The 20,501-nt window shown below is 37.6% G+C and overlaps 1 protein-coding gene across 1 annotated transcript in view; it reads right to left on the bottom strand.

Moving 5' to 3' along the window:
- Positions 1-276: 276 nt before the first annotated feature.
- Positions 277-20,501, bottom strand: part of IQUB (IQ motif and ubiquitin domain containing) — a 95,850-nt gene continuing 75,625 nt past the window's right edge. The window contains exons 11-13 of the mRNA XM_036761208.1: positions 18,570-18,818; positions 9,325-9,510; positions 277-629 (exon numbers count right to left, since the gene is read on the bottom strand). Of these exons, the coding sequence (XP_036617103.1) occupies positions 390-629; positions 9,325-9,510; positions 18,570-18,818 (675 nt within the window). The 3' untranslated portion in view covers positions 277-389. The remainder of the gene's footprint in view (positions 630-9,324; positions 9,511-18,569; positions 18,819-20,501) is intronic.

The following is a 20,501-nucleotide window of genomic DNA, read 5'->3' as shown; positions in this document are numbered from 1 at the left end:
AAGAACAAATTAAATTCAGAGTCTGTTTCCTCAGCTGTAAAACAAGGATAGCAATGCCAGTAGTACCTAGCTCACAAGATTCTCATGAGGTTCAAATGGGATAATTTATAGTATAAAGTACTTTGAAAAAATTTTAAAGCATTATATAAATATCAGTTTCTTTTTACTTCAAAACACTGCATATGGTTACAAAAGCATTCTCTGACTTTAAAATAATAGACCAATATTAAAACTTTTGATGTAAGGATGTTCTGTCTTCATAAAACTTATCTCACTCCTAAAGATAAGTCATTAAGAAATGCCACAAAAAGGCACAAATCCTTTCCTTTACTTGCATTACAGTTATGTTACTCAAATAGCCACAGAGGAAAACACTAATGTGGAAGGCATCACGCCTCTGTGTCTTCAAGTATAGGTGTAGGCATTATAGACAGTCTTGTTTCCTTATCTTTTTCCTCCTCTGTTTGGTTACTTTCTTTCTCCTTCGGTGCATTACTTTCTTCCTCCTTTGCTTCATCTTCAGTGTCATCACATTGTAAAAATGCAGCCATCATTGGAATCTGGGAAAAATAGTTCTTAGCTAGAATGTGCTTGTGCTTGATCCTGTGAATAAACACGGGTTCATATCCCTGAAAGAGAAGAAAACCCATATTCTGTTAATTGTCACAAACATCATTTGCTATGTCAAAGCAGTAGTAGTGATCATGACATACTGAGAACTTGCCATTCAAATCCTTTTCTGCCTCCTCCAGGAAGATATGACTTCCTCATGCTGGGTTTGTTTCCACATGGATAACCAGTAAAAACTCCATTTCTTTTCTGTGTCTTACTACCTTTCTTGTTCAATATCTGTATCAGTGATAGAGGCAAATCTGACTTTATGTCAATGTAATAATTAGGAAGACTTGTACATCAAGCTTTGGGGGCTGCAAACTCAAATGGAGGAAAGGGGAGACCACTAAATCACACAGAAAGATCCCTGCGAGCTAGGCCCTGTATTGACTTAGAAAGCCACACATTAATATTATTTATGTTTTATTGTATTTTTATTTATTTTGTTAAAAATTTCCCAATTACATTTTAATCTGGTTCTGGCTAGCACTGGGGAGTGTTGCTGAAATGTGTGGGCCCCATATGTGAGACCTCTACTCTGGGGGAAATCATTTAGTGTTGAGGAGCTAGAGATAATTGATCTGAAAAGCTAATAAACTTCTACAAAGGACTAAGCAACCTGCAAGAAGGGAATTTACATACTGGGTGAATTTGGCTAGACTCAGGAGTGGGGAACCTGTGGCTTCAAGTCCACATGTGGCTTTGAGGCTGCAGGTTGTCCCACTCCTGGAGCTGGTTAGCTATGTGAAGAAAAGACAAAAATATAGGGTAATAAGGGAAAAGGCAGGGTTCTTTTCTCTTCCATGAGTTATGTGGTCCTGAATAAGTCAGTTAAACTTCCAAGAGCTTAATTTCATCTTTTGTAAATGGATGATCTCTGAAGGCTCTTCTCAGCTCTATAATTGCATGAATTAAAAGAACAGTCTCTCAAACTTGTGCTACCTTCAAATCCAGCCTCTTTATCAATTCTTTGCCTTGCCTTTCCATGGTACTTCTGTATCATGTCTAATTCATGAATATTTCTGTCTTTGCTGCAGCTCTCATTTTTTTAATTCTCATCCTCATCTTTCACAATTCATCCATTGTCACCATGGTTTCCACTTAAATCCTATTTCCTGAACTGCTCAAATAAACAGTGATGACAAAGATGCGCTTGCCTCTACACCTCTACACACTTTTTTTCTTGAGGGGTTTTTTTAGTCAGTCAATAAACATTTATCAAGAACCTACTATGTGCTATGTGCTAGGCACTGGGGGGGGAAAGAAGGGGAAAGGAGAGGAAGAGAGGGAGGGAGGGAGGAAAGGAAAGGACAGGAGAGGAAAGGAAATGAAAGGAAACGAAAGGAAAAGAAAGAAAAGGGAGGAACGAAGGAAGGAATGAAGGAAGGAAGGGACGAAGGAAGCAAGGAAGGAAGGAAGAGAAAGAAAGAAAGAAAGAAAGAAAGAAAGAAAGAAAGAAAGAAAGAAAGAAAGAAAGAAAGAAGAGACGAAAGAAAGGAGAGGGGGGAGGGAGTGAGGAAGGAAGGACGGACTGATATGAATATGTCCCTTTAAAGTTTGCAAAGTGCATTATATCTATCATCTCATTTGAGCCTCACAATAACCCTGTGAGGGGGGTGCTATAGGTATTATTATCCTCCTTCAACTAATGAAGAGACTAAGGAAGAAAGAAGTTAAATAACTTGCCTACCTCATAAGAAGCAAGAGTTTAACCAAAGTCTTCCTGCTAGTATCTATTATTAATCAATCAGCTGGTATTTATTAAGTGCCTATGATGTGCCCTGCACTGTGCTACAGCACTAGAGATATCAAAACAATGAATAAAACCATCACTACTTGCAGGAAGCCAACAAGGCTTTTAAGTGTATATGGAATAAATATGCTGTCCATCCTTCAAACATACATCCTCATGCTGGAAACTCCTTACCAGTCCATTCTTCACAAAGCCAAATTAATAATACAAACATAGGTCTGATCATGTCCCTCTCCTTCTCAAAAACACTCAGTCAGTGGCTCTGTCCCTCTAGGATAAAATGCAAATTCCTCAAGTCTGACATTTAAAATGTTTGGCCATTTTTCAGTAGTATCCGACTCTTTGTGACCCCATCTGGGGTGTTCTTGGCAGAGCTACTGGAGTATATAAATACTGGTTATTACTACTTTATACTTTTCAAAGTACTTCCTTCTGTGTTGCCTCATTTGAAACAATGGTAGGAGATGAGTAATATAGGTGTCATACTACTCTTTCTACAAAGGTGAGAAGGGAATCCCAAAGAGGTTAAATAATAGGCCCAAGGTCACACATTTCATTGGGAGAGGACAAGAACCCCACACCTCTAGGAGGCGCCCAAGGTTTTCAATGGAAAGTATATCAAAGGCAATGGATAAGCAGGATATACTGACTGATGGAGAAAATTAATTGTTGTATCTGAATGTGATCGAATGCTATTTTGCTGTAAGAAATGAGGAAATAGATGATTTCAAAGAGACGTGGAAAGACTTATATAAACTTATGCAGAGTGAAGTAAGGAGAACCAGAACGATTTATATACTATAACATCAATATTATTTTAAAAATTTAACAATTTTGAATAATAACAGCTAGAATTTATATACTGCTTTAAAGCTGGCAAAGTACTTTAAAATAGTTTCATTTTATCCTCACAACAACCATAAGAGGTAGGAACTATTAATATTCCCACTTTACAGATGAAGAAATGGAGGCAGACAGAGCTTAAGTGACTTGCAGGGAATGGCAGAACTAGCAGGTGTCTAAGGCCACATTTGAACTCGAGCCTTCCTGACTCTGACCAGGCCCTCTATCCACTGCATCATTTCCATAAGCCAATAAAGAGATGAAGAAAGAAATAAGGAGAATCATGAAAACAATTTCCATAATAACAACGCTATAAAGACAAACAACTGGAAACTGTAAGAATTAAAATCAATACAATGACCATCCATGATTCTAAAGAATCAATGATGAAACAGACATGCCATCTGCTTTGTTGGATTTAGCATGCAGAACTTATATATGTGTGTATAAACATATATATATATATATATATATATACACACACACACACACACACACACAAACATATTCCTTGTGACAAATGTGCACAGCCGATATATACACACACATACACATATGTATGTGTATGGGCATGTGTGTGTCTATATCTCTATATCATATACAGCCAATGAGAAAATCAGTTTTGCTTGACTATATATTTGTTACAAGTAATTTGTTTTCTCCTTTCTTTTCTTTCTTTTTAATGAAATGGCAGTGTCAGGTAGAAAAAATAGATTTCTGTTCAAGTAAAAATAAAATAACACTTAAAAACAGAAAGCTTAGGAGTGCTACAGATAGGGAATGTTGCATGAACTTTCAGATGCCATCACTTCTTTGTTAGTTTTTGCTGAATTATTTTCTTTTGTTACAAGAAAGTTCTTATGGAGTGGGAGTAATCTGGAGGTATTTGTAATGTAAAAACCAAACACATCAATAAAACTCTAAAAAGAAGTACATAAAAATCAAGTTAGAAAAACTTAATCTTAATACTACCCAGGTACAACTTCAATTATATCAAGTAGGTAACCAACATGCATTAGTTGCTTGGGAACTTCACAATAGCAAAGGAGTCTGACCATTAGACCACAGTAAGAAGAAATGGATCTAGCTGGGTGTTAAGTGGCACAAGTGGCTTCTGTGGAGAGCTGCAATTGAGGGTAAAGAAGCCTAACATTTCCCACAATGGGGTTTTCTAAACTAAAGGCAAATGTGTATGTTAATGGAACAAGTATCAGGGAGAAAAAAGTATTTAACCTTTTCAGGAGGAAATGATGAAGCGGTACCTATTTGTGCTAGAAGTCACTGGACATCCTATTAAAATGACCAAAGTTGAGATGGACTTAGAACAAGCAGATTCACTTCCTTGGGGGGCATACTGAGTTGGGGGATAAGGATAGGAATATCGGTGACACCAAAGAGGTTGGAATCTTCCCTAGCCCCACCCCCACCTGACCATAAACCATATTATATGCTAGAGAGAGTCTTCAATGTTTTTTCTATGTAAAAATAATTCATAAAGCAGAAGTCTTTCTGTATGTATTTCTCTATCTCCTTATCATGATTATAGGCCCTCATTCAAGATTAGTTCAGTTTCTGAAAAAGGACGTGATTATTTTTCCTAAATTTTGAGTGGGCAAACACAGGCTGTAAATTAAGAGAAGCCTGGAAATATTTAAACCTGCAACACAAAGATAAACTGAGAAGACTCTTTCTTGTTCCTTGCCTAAATTGAATGTAAATGCTTCTATCAAAGTGGCCTCAAACCATAATTACAGGAAATATTTTGAGTCAGCCTGCTTTGGAGCCTCAGCTCGACTTAGAGAAATCCAATCATATTGGCATCCTGAAATTAGAAATGCACACAAATAGAACATTTAATTTGATACTGCAGTAATTAGATTAAATACTCAAAGGAAGCTGTGTAGATTAATTGAAGAAGCACTGGAATCTCAGCCCTGGGAATGAGGTTCATTCTAGCCCACTGTCCTCAATGAGAAGACACTGACAGTCTTGGCTACATTTCTGGTGATTAAATGTTCATGAGGCAACCTGGCTTATTAAATATAATATATAACACTACTGTAATCTTTATTTCATTTCCTATGGAGAATACAGAAGCACAGTGCAGTGGAGAAAACCATGGACCTAGAACTGCAAAATCTGTTGGGGGACATGGTTTCATCATTTAATAGCTGTGCCACTGGGGTCACTGAACTCAGCCTCAATTTTCCTTATCACAGAACACGCCCCACCATTCCCCTCTAGAGGTGGTAAGGAAAAGTGAGGTGATCTATGTGATGAGGTGGGGAACCTGCAGCCTCGAGGCCACATGTGGCCCTCTAGATCCTCAAGTGCAGCCCTTTGACTGAATCCAGACTTCACAGAACAAAATGTGGCCTTGAGGCCACAGATTCCCCACCCCTGTATGTGAACATTCTTTTAATCCTAAAAGGATGTGGATAGGACCTAAATCTGTCTCCCTTTCTACCAATATACCTCAGTACCTTCTCTGAAACTCAGAGCCAACTTACAGCATTGCCTACAGGGTAGGTGAGGTCATGTATGGTGTCAGAACCAGGGCCCCCTGGCTTCAAGGCCAGCTTCCTGCCCGCTACGTCACAATGCCTCACAGAATCTCAGAGCTAGAAATAACCTTAGAACCCCTCCCTCACTTTATAGATGAGGGATGTGTTCAAAGTCACCCAGTGAGTTACAGAAAGGACAGGACCAGAGGCATTAACCCTCCTGTCTCTTAATAGTCTAGTGAAAATAAGTTGCAAATTCAATTTAACAAAAATATATTAACCACATCATCCCTAACCCTACGCATATACAGCAGGCAAATAAGAAATTCTGTTCAAACTGAGCACTATTTGAGGAGCATTTTCTTTATTTTCCCTCAGGTGACATCTTTCATGAAATTACCAGCAGTTGAGATTGAATCAACGGTGAGCAGAGAATGCTTCTCAGCTGCTGAGGGGCCAAACCTTCTTCTGAATTAAATGCATGAATCCTCTCCTTTGTTTTCATCTACAGCCTTCAGGGAAAGAGTTCCCTTGGAAATCATCGGAGACTCCTCAAATCTGTTCATCAACATGTTCTACCAATTTCACCCCTGACTTCAAATTTGGAAGCAATAAATGATATTTCATTTTTGCAATGCTTCTATCATTTAGAGTAGCAGGAAGCAAATGAATAATGGGGCCCCGAGCCTAGGCAACTATACTAAACCCATATTCCTTCACGACTGTCAGTTAAAGTGCAGTGTGTCTCTGTGATATAACAAAACTTACAGTATTCTCCATTTTCAAGTACTCCTTTAATTACTAAACCTCGGGAAAATAGATGAAAGGGTTCCTATTTATAAACCCTTTTTCATTTACAGCATTCCCATTCTTAATACAATGAAAACCATCACAGGGGAGTAGTCATATTTCAATCAACTCTGGGATATTTTCATTTCATTTTCCATAGCCTGCTCTGTGAGTTCTGGTATAAAACCCGAATCTCCAGAGCCCTTTTTAAAGAGATTGCCCCCAAGGGTAAGAAGGCAATTTATCCTGTGGGGCTGATTTAATCCTGGCTTTCTAAAACTACCAATCAGCATTGCCATTTGGGGACTCTTCAAATTTAGTTGTATTAACAAACCCCGGGGAAAGAAATGATAGAACTTCAGCCACTGCCAGTCAGTGCTGGATCTGAACCAGTGATCCTGAGCTACTTACTTCTCCAGCTTATTAGGCTCCAGAGCCTTCCTAGGAGATGCTGTCCTAGAGATCTTTTAGACATGGAAAGAATGACATTTGCTACAGCAAAAGGCTGAGTGATCTGTGCAGAGATATATGAAGTAGATTCAGAAAACATTTTTATACAACCAAAATATCTAACATCTGTCTAAGAGCTTACTGTACATATCAGGCTTATTAGCCTTTGTTCCCCTTCCTATACGCTATGTGTCCCGGCATGTTCCTCATACATGATCGTTCCATCTCCCACCTCTGCGCCTTTGCAAGGGCTGTGCCCCCTCCTGAAATGCCTCCTGCTGCCTCCCCTAGAATGCCTAGTTTCCTTCAAAGTTTAGCTTAGGTGCCACCTCACCACAGGAGGCCTTTCCTGATCCTGAGCCTCCTTGTCAAAACCACCTTGTGTTCATTTTGTGTGTACTTAATAAATGGAAAAGTCATCTCCCTGGAAAGAATGGCAATTCCTGGATGGCACGGGCTGTTTCATTTTTATCTTCCTAGACCCACAGCCTAATACAGTATCTGGCACAGGGTAGGTGACTGATATGTTCTCAGTATTTAGAACTGGAAGTAGGAAAATGTTAACTATCCAACATTATAGACTCGTATTTGTGCAGATCTTATACGTAAGACATAGATGTAAATGGTGGGGTTATATATATTGTGTATTAATCATTAGAAAATGAAACATCAGAAAAAAGAAGACAACACAGTCCGGAGGAAAGAAAACTAGCTCGAGAGTCAGAGGACCTGGGTTCAAATTCTACCTACCTAGTTTCAAATGGCCATCTGTGTAACCTTCGGCAAGTCACCCTCCCTGGGCCTCAGTAAAGTGAAAAGACGTCTCCTCATGTCCCCTCAGACTCTAGATCGATGAGGCTACGGTCCTCCACCCGCTTTCAATAACTATGAACTAGTAACCTTCATGACTTTGCAAGTTTTTTCCTATTCATTGTCATATTCTCACAGCAATACTACACAGACTGATATTATTCCCAAAGTGCTGATAACCATAAGTACAGAGAGACTGTGCCACGGAGGAAATGAGAGGCAGAGGCAGCAGTGTGTATTGGTGCCCTTCCCCCACTCCGTATTCAAGCTAAAGGATGCCACTCTTTTCCCCACAGTAGTATTAATGTGATCTTCCCCATCCACTCAATCGGCTTCAGGTGGGGCTAGGTGGGAAAGCTTGATTTTATCTTTGTTGGTAACTAGGCCTGAAGCCCCTACTTACTAGGTGCTAAGCTGATGTGGGCATGAAGTCCTCAGGATCCTTAGGGGAGTTGCTAAAACCAGAGCCAAGGTATGTGCACTGGGTTCTAGTCAATCATGAATTCAGCCAATCAGAGACCTGAGTTCTAGCCAATCAGACCCAGATAGGGCTGTATATAAGGAGAGCCCAGAACTGAGAGCAGCAGAATTCAGAAGCAGACATCAAGAAGATATTGAGGCAGAGCCAACACCGCTAGAGACTGCAGAGCAGAAGAGTGCAGAACAAGAGAGTTGTGGAGATCAAACAGCAGAATCTGCAGAGAGCTACAGGAACTGGAATTCAGCCCAGGAAGAAGGAGCAGGAACTCGGAGTCCACAGAGCTGCAGAGAGAGCCCTGAGCGGAGGGTTAGGATTCGTCAGTAATTGTGTACAAGAAAGCCCTAGCAGGGGGGAAGGTTACAGGATGACTTGGTTCCTTGCTATAATACTGTTATAATTTCCTTGTTACTAAACTGAGGTGGGCTTACTGGTTTTGGAATATAACTGCTACTATATTGAATTGGGGGTATTGGTTCTTGGATTTGATCCTCTGGAGTCTAAACAAATGTTATATTTCCTCTGCCTTCTACACAGAGTTTTTCATACTTTGAGATTCTGAACCATTCAGGCATGTTCATGGTCATCCTTGAGGTCATGAATCCTGCCTTACTGATATAACCACACGTGGCCCTCTATCTCCCAGCTCTGTGAGTTTGCACATGCCCAGGATGGTCTGCTTCCCTCCTTGCCACCATCTCACACAATCTCCTTCTTTCTTTCAAGACTAACTTAGGTACCACCTTCTACTGAAAGACTTTCCTGATTCCCCCCAATTACCAGTGCCCTACCTCCCTAACTATATAGGATCAACAACTTTCTATATTTATGGTTTTCTCTTTATTTTTATTCTATATGTACTTATGTAGGAATGTCTCCCCCATTGTAATCAAAGCTCCTTGAAAGTAAACAATTGTTTCATTTTCTGTATTTGCTCTGTAAGTACTTATTGATTGACCAGTTAATTGTCTCTAAACTCAGGTAGCCATAAAGATTTGGGAATGTGCATTTAGAAAGTAATTATTTTTAACTTTATTAAAATTATCAAAACAATTGCCCCCAAACTGCCCTTTAATCTTTCTTACCTCTTCAAGGCTCTTCATCTTGAGATGAGCATCTGCTTCATCTTTAGTCAGGAGAATACAGTTCCAAGGGGCCCATTCCTGCGTTTTGTTCCATCTGACAATGACCAAATCATAGAGATCGTCCCAAGCGCTGAGGACTGACTGGGAAGCCCAAACGTTTTCAATCAGATACTGGAGATCTTGTAACTAGGAATAAAAGTAAATCTTAGAATGAATGTCTAGGCTAGTCTGGCTAGTCTGATGATGAAATTGTTCTAGATTTTATGTTACATGAAACATAGTTGGATTTTTAATTTTTTAGCATATTTAAAAAATATATATCACTTAGAAGAGTTGTCCTGTGGCACAAAGCCTCTTGTTTTGAGTGAGAATTATTATTCGTTCTATCCCTACAGTCTCGTTTCTTCAGTGTTACTGTCCTACGTGCCCTTCCACCTGGGACAAGCAATTATTTCTGCCAGGAGATTAAGGCAGCAACAACAATAACAACTTCCATTAACATAGTTCTTTAAGATTTACAAAGTGCTTTACATATTCCTGGGAGCCTAGAAACAACCCTGGGAAATCTGTACTACAGCTATTATTATCCCCACTTTACAGATGAGGAAACTGAGGCTCCTTAAACTGGGAGTTTAGGTGGCTTGCCCAGGCTCACATGGTTAATAAGTGTCCAGGTTGGGATTTGAACCCGAGTCTCTGGCTCAAATCCAGAACCCTTACCACTATACCACTCTAGAGAATATAAGTGTAATCAGTTATTAGCTATAAGGTACCCTAAATTTGATTAGCACCTGATATTTTTCAAGCAGCCAGGCGGTACAGCGGATAGAGTTCAAATCTGGCCTCATCTACTAGCTCTGTAACATTGGGCAAGTCATTTAACCTTGTTTGCCTCAGTTTCCTCATCTGTAAAAGAGCTGAAAAAGTAAATGGCAAACCATTCCAGAATCTTTGCCAAGAAAACTCCAACTGAGGTCACAAAGACTCGGACGCAACTGAACAACAATCCAGAGGATAGATATTACTATTTCCAAGTGGCAGACGAAAAAAATTTAAGTACAAGATTATAACTTGCCCAGGCTACAGAATGCAGGTATCCTGATCTTTCTATCATATTCTGTCTCACTGAGTGACTCCTAGTGGTGAAGGGCCAGTAGGTAGGACAATCATTTTGAGGCATCCATATTAGGTAAGCATCTAGGTGAGCTTGGAAAATCTATAGCTAACAATTTCTATAAAAATTTCTATATAGCTAATAATAATCCTTCACAATTTGCATTATACGTTTCATGTGTTTACTTAATAGTTATTCCTCTTTCTCTAAAACTAAGTCTAAACGTCACTTAGCTTAAAATGAAACCCTCATCACATCTAGCATTAAATATAGCACTTTAAGTTTCACAAACCATTTTGCATAAGTTAATTTATTTGATCCTCACATGAAAACTGTGAGGTGGGTGTTATCATTACAGGCAGTTTTACAGATGAGAAAATTGGGGTACAGAGAGAGGTTCAGTGACTTGCCCAAGGTCACACAGCTAGTAAGTGTCTGAGGCCACATTTGAACTCAGGTCTTCCTGACTCCTATACCATCTAGCTGCCTTTAGTGTTCCTGTATCCCTCCTCCTGCTTGACTAGCAATTATTAAATCTCTTGTTCTTATAACCTAAACCCACAGGGTTTTGCTAGAATCAGATCAGCCTTAGACACACAGAAGATTATGGACCCACTTCCCCCTTCTCTTCAAACTCACAGCACCTCTCCCATCCCCCAGCCAAGGGAAACTTCCTACGGAAAGAGGAAAGGCATTTTCTAAGCTTGATGCACAGATCATGAGAAACCTCCTAAGGAGGACATGCCTGGTTCTGCGGCATTGGAACAGCCCATGCCTAGATCAAATACCTGGAGACAGGATGATCTGGACATCACACAGGAATTGCATTCCCTTGAAAACCTGACTACTGCTCAATCAACCATATGCCTAAGAACCACAGGCTCCTCTTTCCTGTTATGCCTCAGTGCAATCTCTCAATGCAAGCTCTCTGGAACCGAAAGTCCAATGGAATTTGCCAGTGGGACACTAGACACTATTCACACTGACTTCTTCCATTAGGTATTTGGAGAAAGCAGTCCAAGTCAGACAAACTGTACATGTACGGCCTATATCAGATTGCATGCTGTCTTGGGGAAGAGGGAGGGGATGGAGGGAGGGAGAAAAATGCCCCTGCATTCTTCCACAGATGTTCTGTTAACATAGCAGACCATAGCAGCAGAAACTACTGTCTCTCAAGAATCGCAGAATCAGTCTTTGTTAGAAGGGTCCCCAGGTCAGCCAACACCTGAATAAGAATCTTCTCTATGAAATCCCTGACAAATGACCATCCCTGTGTTTGAAGATCACAATGACTCACAGAAAGGAGGACAATTTACGCTTTCTGACTCTGGTGACCTTGGACAAATTATGTCATTTTTCTATGCCTCGGGGTATCTATCTTTTTATAAAAGTGAACATAGTAGTATTGACACAGCTGCCTGCATCAAATGTTTGGGGACTAGATCCCAACAATTACATCTGAAGCACTTCTCTGTTCATAAATAGATAACTGAGCAAAGGAATTAAATGATGATGGAAGAGGTTCCCTTTCTCTTCAATTATCTGTTCCTTTCTGATTTCCCTCCTTGATCTTGTCATCTGCTCTTCCCTTTTCTATTTCCCTCTAACAGAGATGGAAAATCTGGTTTAGTTTCATCCCATCAAGAGAAAAGGAAGACTTAAAAATTCTTGGCATAAGTATGTATAATATTCCAATGTATCTGTGGACAACAATGTGGACACTCCATTGGCACAGATGATAATCCTTTCCTTTATTTCTGTCCTGTGAGATTCTTGTTCATGTCCTCCCAAAAGCCTTCCATAGGGAGCTCAATCAAAATACTAGGGGAGGGGGAAGCCTTGCTTTGCCGCACAATCAGCCCACCTCCTTTTCTATAACACATCTCTGATGATATCTCCTATGCCACTTCTTATGTGTAAGTCATTGTTTCGATACTGTGGCCTTTGCTCTCTGGGTAACCTGTAATTCTGATTCTTCAGAGGTTGCTTTGCCTCATGACTCATGGCTTTGTGGCATCAGAAGAATTCTTGTGTTTAAAAAATATGGATCTTCATTTCAGGGAAAATGACTACCTCAATGTACTACCCATTCAAGTCCATACAATGGTCTGAACAATAGGTATTTTCAATCCACCTAGGTTTTCCTATGTACACGATTAAACTAAATTTTTTTTCATGGTTGTGAATTTTATTTAGGAGTCTCTGTAGGAATTCAGGTTTAACAATATCCACAGACAATATTTATATCTGAGAGACTTCATCTTTTTTTTGCAATTACATGTAGAGATAGTTTTCAACATCTACTTTTATAAGATTTTGAGTTTCAAATTTTTTTCTCCCTCCCTCACGTCCCTCCTTCCCAAGACTGCATGCAATCTGATATAGGCCATACATGTACAATCCTATTAGACATATCTCCACATTAGTCATTGTGAAAGAAGAATCAGAAGAAAAAGGAAAAAACACGAGAAAAGAAAGAGAAAACAGTTTGCTTCAATATGCATTCAGACTCGATAGTTCTTTCTCTGGATATGGATAGCATCTTCCCTTATGAGTCTTTTGGAATTGTCTTAGATCACTGTATTGCTCAGAAGAGCTAAGTCTATCAAAGTTGCTCTTCACACAGTGTTGCTATTACTGTATATACAGTGTTTTATTGGTTCTGCTCACTTCACTCAGCATTGGTTCATGTAAGTCTTTCCAAGCTTTTCTGAAATCCGCCTGCTCATCATTCCATTACATTAACATATCCTAATTTGTTCAGCCATTCTCTATTTGATGGGCATTCCCTCAATTTGCAATTCTTTGCTACCACAAAAAAAGCTGCTACAAATATTTTTTGTACATGTGGGTCTTTTTCCATTTTTATGATCTCTTTGGGATACAGACCTAGTAATGGTATTGCTGGATCAAAGGGTATGCACAGTTTTATAGCCGATTGGGCATAGTTCCAAATTGCCCTGCAGAATGATTGGATCAGTTCACAACTCCACCAATAATGCATTAGTGTTTCACTTTTCCCACATCTTCTGCAACATTCATCATTTTCTTTTTTTGTCATACTAGCCAACGTGATAGGTGTGATGTGGTACCTCAGAGTTGTTTTAATTTGCATTTCTCTAATCAATAGTGATTTAAAATATTTTTTCATATGACTACAGATAACTTTAGGGAATCTTTTCTTTCATTTGAATTCTGTTGCTCTGGACATCCCTCACAACAGTGGCAAACACTTTTGGTGAATATACATCTCTGCTTTATACCTCACTTAAAATCAGAGAATTGTGGAACAAATTTATCTGTTATATCTATCATAATATACATCTTGTCAAAGGCTTGATAGCTGCATTTTACTTTACAAAATTATATGCTTTTTCATATGTTTTTCAACAAATATTTTATGTTATCTCTACCTTTCAGTCAGTTTGTGACTATGAAGATGTGGTTCACTTGTGAATATCATTTGCAAAATTCTATCTGCTTGCATCTCATATTTTCTTCAAGGGTATCTTTTAATACATGTGTAGATCAGTTTCATAAAGCTAATAGTGGTGAGATAATATTCCATAATCTTCTGTGGAAAGAATGAGACTACTCTAATGTCTCAAGGAACAAAGACAAGGCAATATAACACCATTCAAATATCGAACAGTTATTCAAGTTGGTCAGCAATTAACCTGATGTCTTTTAAAGTTTTATAATTATTATCTAAGTCCTAAGACCTTACACTCTAAAATATCTTCAAAATTTCATAGGAAAATAAATCTTTATTTCAAAATTATATGTTGAAATTTGAAAAGAAAATTAGACAAGCATCTTCTCAGGCTAGAAAGGATTATTAATAGTATTAATTGATAGTAAAATATCAGTAACATTTAAAGGTAGTGATAAGTGATAATTTACTCTGATATGTCTCTTTCAATTTCTTTATTCTTTCCTCACCATAATATGAAACAGAATTCCATATCTATTATTCTTCATATCTTAAATAAAGACTTTATCCTTTCTATGTTTAATTGTATTTTTAATCTCTTCTCCATTGTCCTTAATTTTTAAAATGAAGATTAGAATACTTTATCTCTAAAAAAATTAAATTGTTCATTACAGGTGTAATGTTATCTTTTCAAGAAGCCCACTAGGAAAAAAATATTTTCCCATGAATGCCTTGGATGTACCAGTCCTTAACCTGTAATCTGGATTACCTGAATCCTACGTGCAAGATTCTATAAAATACAATAAAAACAATGACTGTCCATGTGAGAGCTATTACCAAGATTTTTAAAGTAATCATTCACTCACTGACCCTGCTTATACTTCCCTCTTCATAAATTAGTTTTCATTCTACCTTTTTAGTAGTTAAGATCTCTGTGTTAATTAAAATTCAAATATATTTAAATTTTAATTGTTTTTATCTGCCTGACAATAAGCATTTTCAAATGAATGAATGAGAATGTAGCTTTATATCTCATTTCACTAGGTCTAGCAATACAAATATAGAATTCATATGCAGACTCAATTGTGACACATTAGAAATATGGGCAAAAAATTTAAACTATTATTTACTTCAAAAATTTTAGGACAAGATAACAGAAATCTAAGATCTGGGTTCAAATTTGTCTCCAACACTTACTATCTGCATAACCCTGTGCACTTAACTTTGTAATCACTTAACCAGTTTTCTCACCTGTAAAATGAGGTTGGACTCAAAGACTTCTAAAGTTTCTTCTAAGCCTATGTTTCTACAATGATCTCTTTCGAGATCAGCTCAAAAAAAATCACAAAATCAACAAAAATAAGACTTTTAAAAATCTGTGCCCACCAATTGCTATAGTACTATAGTAACAGATAATCCAATACGTATTGAATGCAATATATTACTCCGATATATTAAATGAAACCTGAACACCCTGGTTATTACAAAAAATCAAAAAGCACATTGTTACAGCAGTGAAAATGGTGAAAAACTGAAAGGCTACAATCTGAGTTTTTAATTTACTCTTGATTTCTAATCATTCTCCAAGTATATGTTTGGTTCATCTTCTTTCCTGTTAGTTACATTAATCTTGTGTCAAAATATGAAAACTGAATTGAATTGTTCCATGTACACTTTTAAAGCAAGACTGCTAATTTTTTAAAAGTGTCAAAATGGAAATTGCTGGGAAGGTCTGCTATGTGATGAAAAGAACAAATGATTTCAAAATAGAAAAAGTTTCAAGAGGTAGCATACAAAAACATATCATATTGGAAAGGATTACAACAATAATAGAGCTACTTATTTTCTGCAGTTGAAGCCACTATTAGGGATAATGGCACCTTAAAGATCATCTAGGCAGACTAGTCTGTGATCAAATACCTCCTCTGAGCAGAAATTTTTTCCTTCTCTATATCTTGAGTTTCATTTTTATTTTAACTGGTACACGTTTGTAGCCAATAGGTAATAAATGTGATTGCTGTAAATGAATTTTATCATTATATATGAAAATTATACTACACAAATTATGCTTGGGTGGAATAAAGTAGTTAGGAATCAACCCCTCTGTTTATAAATTTATTTTGCCTATTACAAAGCTAGAAGGCTCTGCATAATATTTGGAAACTAATTTCAAAATACTTATTTTATTCTCATTTTTGTGTTTTCTCCCATTTCTTATGAAGCTTCAGAATAAGTGTTTTATTCTCATTGTGTGATAGAAAAAATAATCATATGATTAAATCTTATGATGAAAATTATATTCACATAAAATGTAATGCAAGTGAGGGCAGTATTTGCTTCTTTGGCCCTGCTGACTCATACTGAGCTAGCGAAGTGACTTTGACCTTTTTCCACTTAAAGTATTACTGGCAATACTTTCCTCATCATCTCTTTATGAACTTGATTTTTAGAACCCACTTTTAATGATGGATATATCCAATAATGGTTATAGATATGCACTAAAACTTTCACTCCTATCAGGTATCCTTTGTGACTATTAGCAAATCTTGAAATGTCTAACCAAGAATTAGGCCTCTAGTCTTAGCATTTTATTAGATTGTGATCTCCTCAAGAGCTGTTTTTCAGCTTTCTATCACCAGAACCTAACACCATGCTTGGCATGAAATAAATGTTGGACTGATTTGGGCAGAGAATAAAGATAAATGGGGCCTGAATCTGAAAACCTGACCTCATTAGCACTCTACACTAACAAACAACTGAGCTCACAGTATTGCATGCTGAAAAGTATTTAATGCAGGGTTATCAAAGGAGAGTGAGGATTCATTCATTCCTTTATTCATCTGGAAAGCATTTATTAAGCATCTACTCTAGGCAGAGGCACTGCTGCATGCCTTTGGCATTCCAAGGCAAACTCTCCAGTGTGGCTTGAGTTGACCTTTCCACCTTGATTTCCCAAGACTCCCTGAGATATACTCTCCAGTCCAGCCAAACTTAGTTACTTGCTTTTCCCCCAAATCAGCACTGCATGTCCAGCCTTCAGACCTTTATCTAGATTGTTCCTTTTACCTAGAATGTACTTCCTCCTTATCTCTGCTTATTAGGATAAAAATAGCTTCCTTGGGAAGCCTTTATTGGTCTAGTTACCAGTGCTTTCTCCCTCCTTAGATTATATTGTATTTTTCCTTTTAAATGCTATATTCCCCAATAGAAAGGAAGCTACTTGAGGGCAGAGTTTGATTTTTGTTTTCTCTTTGTATCCCTAGTACAGTGTCTCTGCATAGAGCAGACACTTAATAAATGCTTTACAAATGAAAGGAATGAATGGATTCTCACTCTCCTTTTGTGTGATAACCCTGCATTAAATATTTGAAGATAACTATTGTGTTCCTGCTACATCCTCTGTTCTTTGTGCTAAGTCTGAGACTTACAATTATCCACATATGTAAACATACAACAGGAAACCTTGTCTTAGGTTTTATTTACTTTTTAACGTGTGACACAGTGAGCTCAGTTGTTTGTTACTAGAGAGTGCTAATGAGGTCAGGTTTTCAGATTCAGGTCCCATTTATCTTTATTCTCTGTCCAAATCAATCCAAACATTTATTTCATGCCAGGCATGGTGTTAGATCCTGGTGATGTAATGATGAAAAATAGCTGTTGAGAAGATCATAATCTAATAAAACTCTACTAACACTAGAGTTTAGACATTTCAACTGCTAATAGTATTTAAACCTAGAGAAAATAGGAAGCTTTGAGGTATGTTTTGTTCAGCCACAGAGGACACAAGTAGGAGTAATGTGTACACATTACAAAAAGGCGAATTTAGACTGGATTTAAGGAAAAACTTCCAATAATCAGAGCCATGCAAAACTGGAGTGGGGCACCTCAGGAGAAAGTGGGTTCCCCTTTCTCTGGAGACTGGATGGATGACCTTCAGCCAAATGACCACTTGGCGGGGTATGTTGTAAAGGCTATTTCTTTCTTTTCTTTTTTTTAGGCATAGGTTGAACTAGATGACTGCTGAGTTTCCTTCAAATTATGAAATTCTGTTATTTTCTGACTGTACTTTGCTGCAACTATGACTAAGTCTACATGAATCAATCATTTGCCAATAGCCCTGACTTGATCAAATGCTAATATATGTGAAATGAATGAATATATCAAAGGCATAGAGAATAAGATGCAATGAATTTGCTGCAGCAATTAATATATTACTTCATCTCACACATAGCAAGTAGTTTAATTCCAAAGAATAAACTCTACTTAATGTTAGTGAGGATTTGAAAAATAAAGCCTATTTCATGAATTGCCATCACTTTACCAAGCAAAAGCTGCCTTCCTTCTTGAGGTTTGGCTTTCTGGGCCAGAGACAATCAGTTCTCAAAACACAGGAAGACCTAAGTCTATATAATGCAAAAGTGTAGAACAAAGATCACCATATTATTATGGTAGAAGAAATCATGCCTACACCTATTGCTTTGCAATGGAGTCAAAAGAAAGTGGTTCAAGAATTTTATATCCTTCTCTAGAACTATACATACAACCAATCTACATGGTAAAAAACCAAGAACACTGGTTCTCACTCCTTAGTGTTCTTGACTGCTGTTACTATCACTCCATTTCAAAACACGCATCTAGAGAGGCAAAGAGAGAAAGTCATCTCTATGATCTGTCACTAATGGATGATACACATCATACCTGCATCAGATAAGCAATCTTAGAATCGTCTTCGTAATCAGCTTCTGACTGATAGAGCTGTTTGAGTAAAACCTTGTATTTCAAAAATGCTTCCCGTTGTCGGGCTTCATTATCAAGCATACAGCACTGACGACATCTGCTAACATGGTATGAAGTGGATGAAATGGAGAACTCTGTAGATGGCAAATACATCTCACAACTTCGACAAAAGTAAATATTTTTGTAAAACTTTGTTGGGTCTTGAGGAACCTAAACAGAAAAAATTGAAAGATTTCAATCTTACGTCAAACCACTTTCTCTGATAATTTAGATAATTTAAAAATCATGAGGCCACTAATGATCACGTTATATACTGACAGTTTGCATATTAAAATGGTGTTTAACAGTATTTGCAGCTCTAGTAATTCTTTTAAATTTAAAACTAGACACTAAAGCATTTCTATTTCAAAAAATATAACTGCTTAAATAGTTTATAGAGAAAGGAATCTGTCACCAATTGATTAAGAAAAAAACAAATTTCTGTGAAGTTAGTATGGAAATACATTCTATTTTAGGAAGAATAATACATTTACAAAATGCCTTATAATTTTAAAAATGCTTTCACATATATATTATGATATTCACAACAGCCTTCTGTTTAATGGATGGTAGGTATAAATATTTCCAATTTACACATGAGGAAACAGACTCAAAGAAATTAAGTAAACTGTCCTAGATTATAGAGGCTGTTATGAATGAATAAATGACAAAGCATTTATTAAGCTCCTACTATGGGCAAAGCATTGTCTAAGCAATGGGTATGCAAATGGAAAAAGTTAGACAGTTCCTCTTCTCCAACACGCATGTATTGCATGCCTACTATGTACCGGGAACTAGGGAGAAAACACATACAGGTTACTAAAGAATTCTTCCCACTCTGTGCTAAGGGACTATAAAGCTAAGTCCATCCTGCAAACAGAGTAATAAGGTTCATGGTCTTTTAGTTAATCGGTGAAAGGGCTAGAATTCTTGTCTCCTGACTCATAGGAAGTCTTTCAGCATTTGTGTGTGTAAAGAGATAATGCATTTCCAACAGCATGCTATATTGCGTTACTTATTCTAATGAGAACATGTCTAGACAGCATAAATAACAAGACTATCACCTGGACGATCCAGTTATCTCAATCACCCACCAGCCAGTTTGGACTACCTATGAGCACAATAACGTTAATGCAGGGAAAACCGGCCATTTATGGATGTCAGAGGAATAGGGAATAGGAAATGATTCAGCTAACGAGATGATTCAATGGCTCCGTGGAGAATCAGTTGCTCAGAATATCAGAGGTTTGTGAATATCCAATCCCTTCAGAACTGACTACCCCAGGAGGTTTCTTCAGCTGAAATCCACAGATTCCTCCCTGCGAGTAGACTTGCAGGGGTCTGTGAACTTGGATGGGAAAAACATTGCATCTTTATTTTCACTACTCCTTGGTTTCCTTTGTAATCCTACATATGTTACTTTATATGTTTAAAAGCATTATTCTGAAAAGGGGACCTGAGTCTTCACCTGACTGCTGACAGGACCTAGGACACAAAAAAAGATTAAGACGTCCTACAGGTCTAAATCAACACTAACTGCTCCCTCAAGACACCAGGTAAGAGCAGAGTTTGAGCTCGCTCTACTAGACATTTATATAATGTGAAGTATCTCTTCATGGAGTAAGGAATAGGAATTAATTTCAGAGTATTTTGTGCTTCCTTGTGTAGGGTTAAAATAGCTCACTGACTCCCCAATGCTTTCTTCCATTCTCAACATCTTTTACTTTTCTCCTCCTCTCTTCTCCCCTACTCCTTTCTCACGGATCCTTCATCTTCCAGCAGGATAATGCTCATTTAAAATTTATTTGCATAGTACCTTTGTTCTTGAGAGGAAAAATTGTCTATCAATTTAAA

This window comes from Trichosurus vulpecula, chromosome 5 (genome assembly GCF_011100635.1).
Source record: "Trichosurus vulpecula isolate mTriVul1 chromosome 5, mTriVul1.pri, whole genome shotgun sequence".
Classification (NCBI taxonomy): Eukaryota; Metazoa; Chordata; class Mammalia; order Diprotodontia; family Phalangeridae; genus Trichosurus; species Trichosurus vulpecula.
Note: the sequence above shows the minus strand (reverse complement) of the source record. Positions and strands in the feature narration are given on the sequence as shown.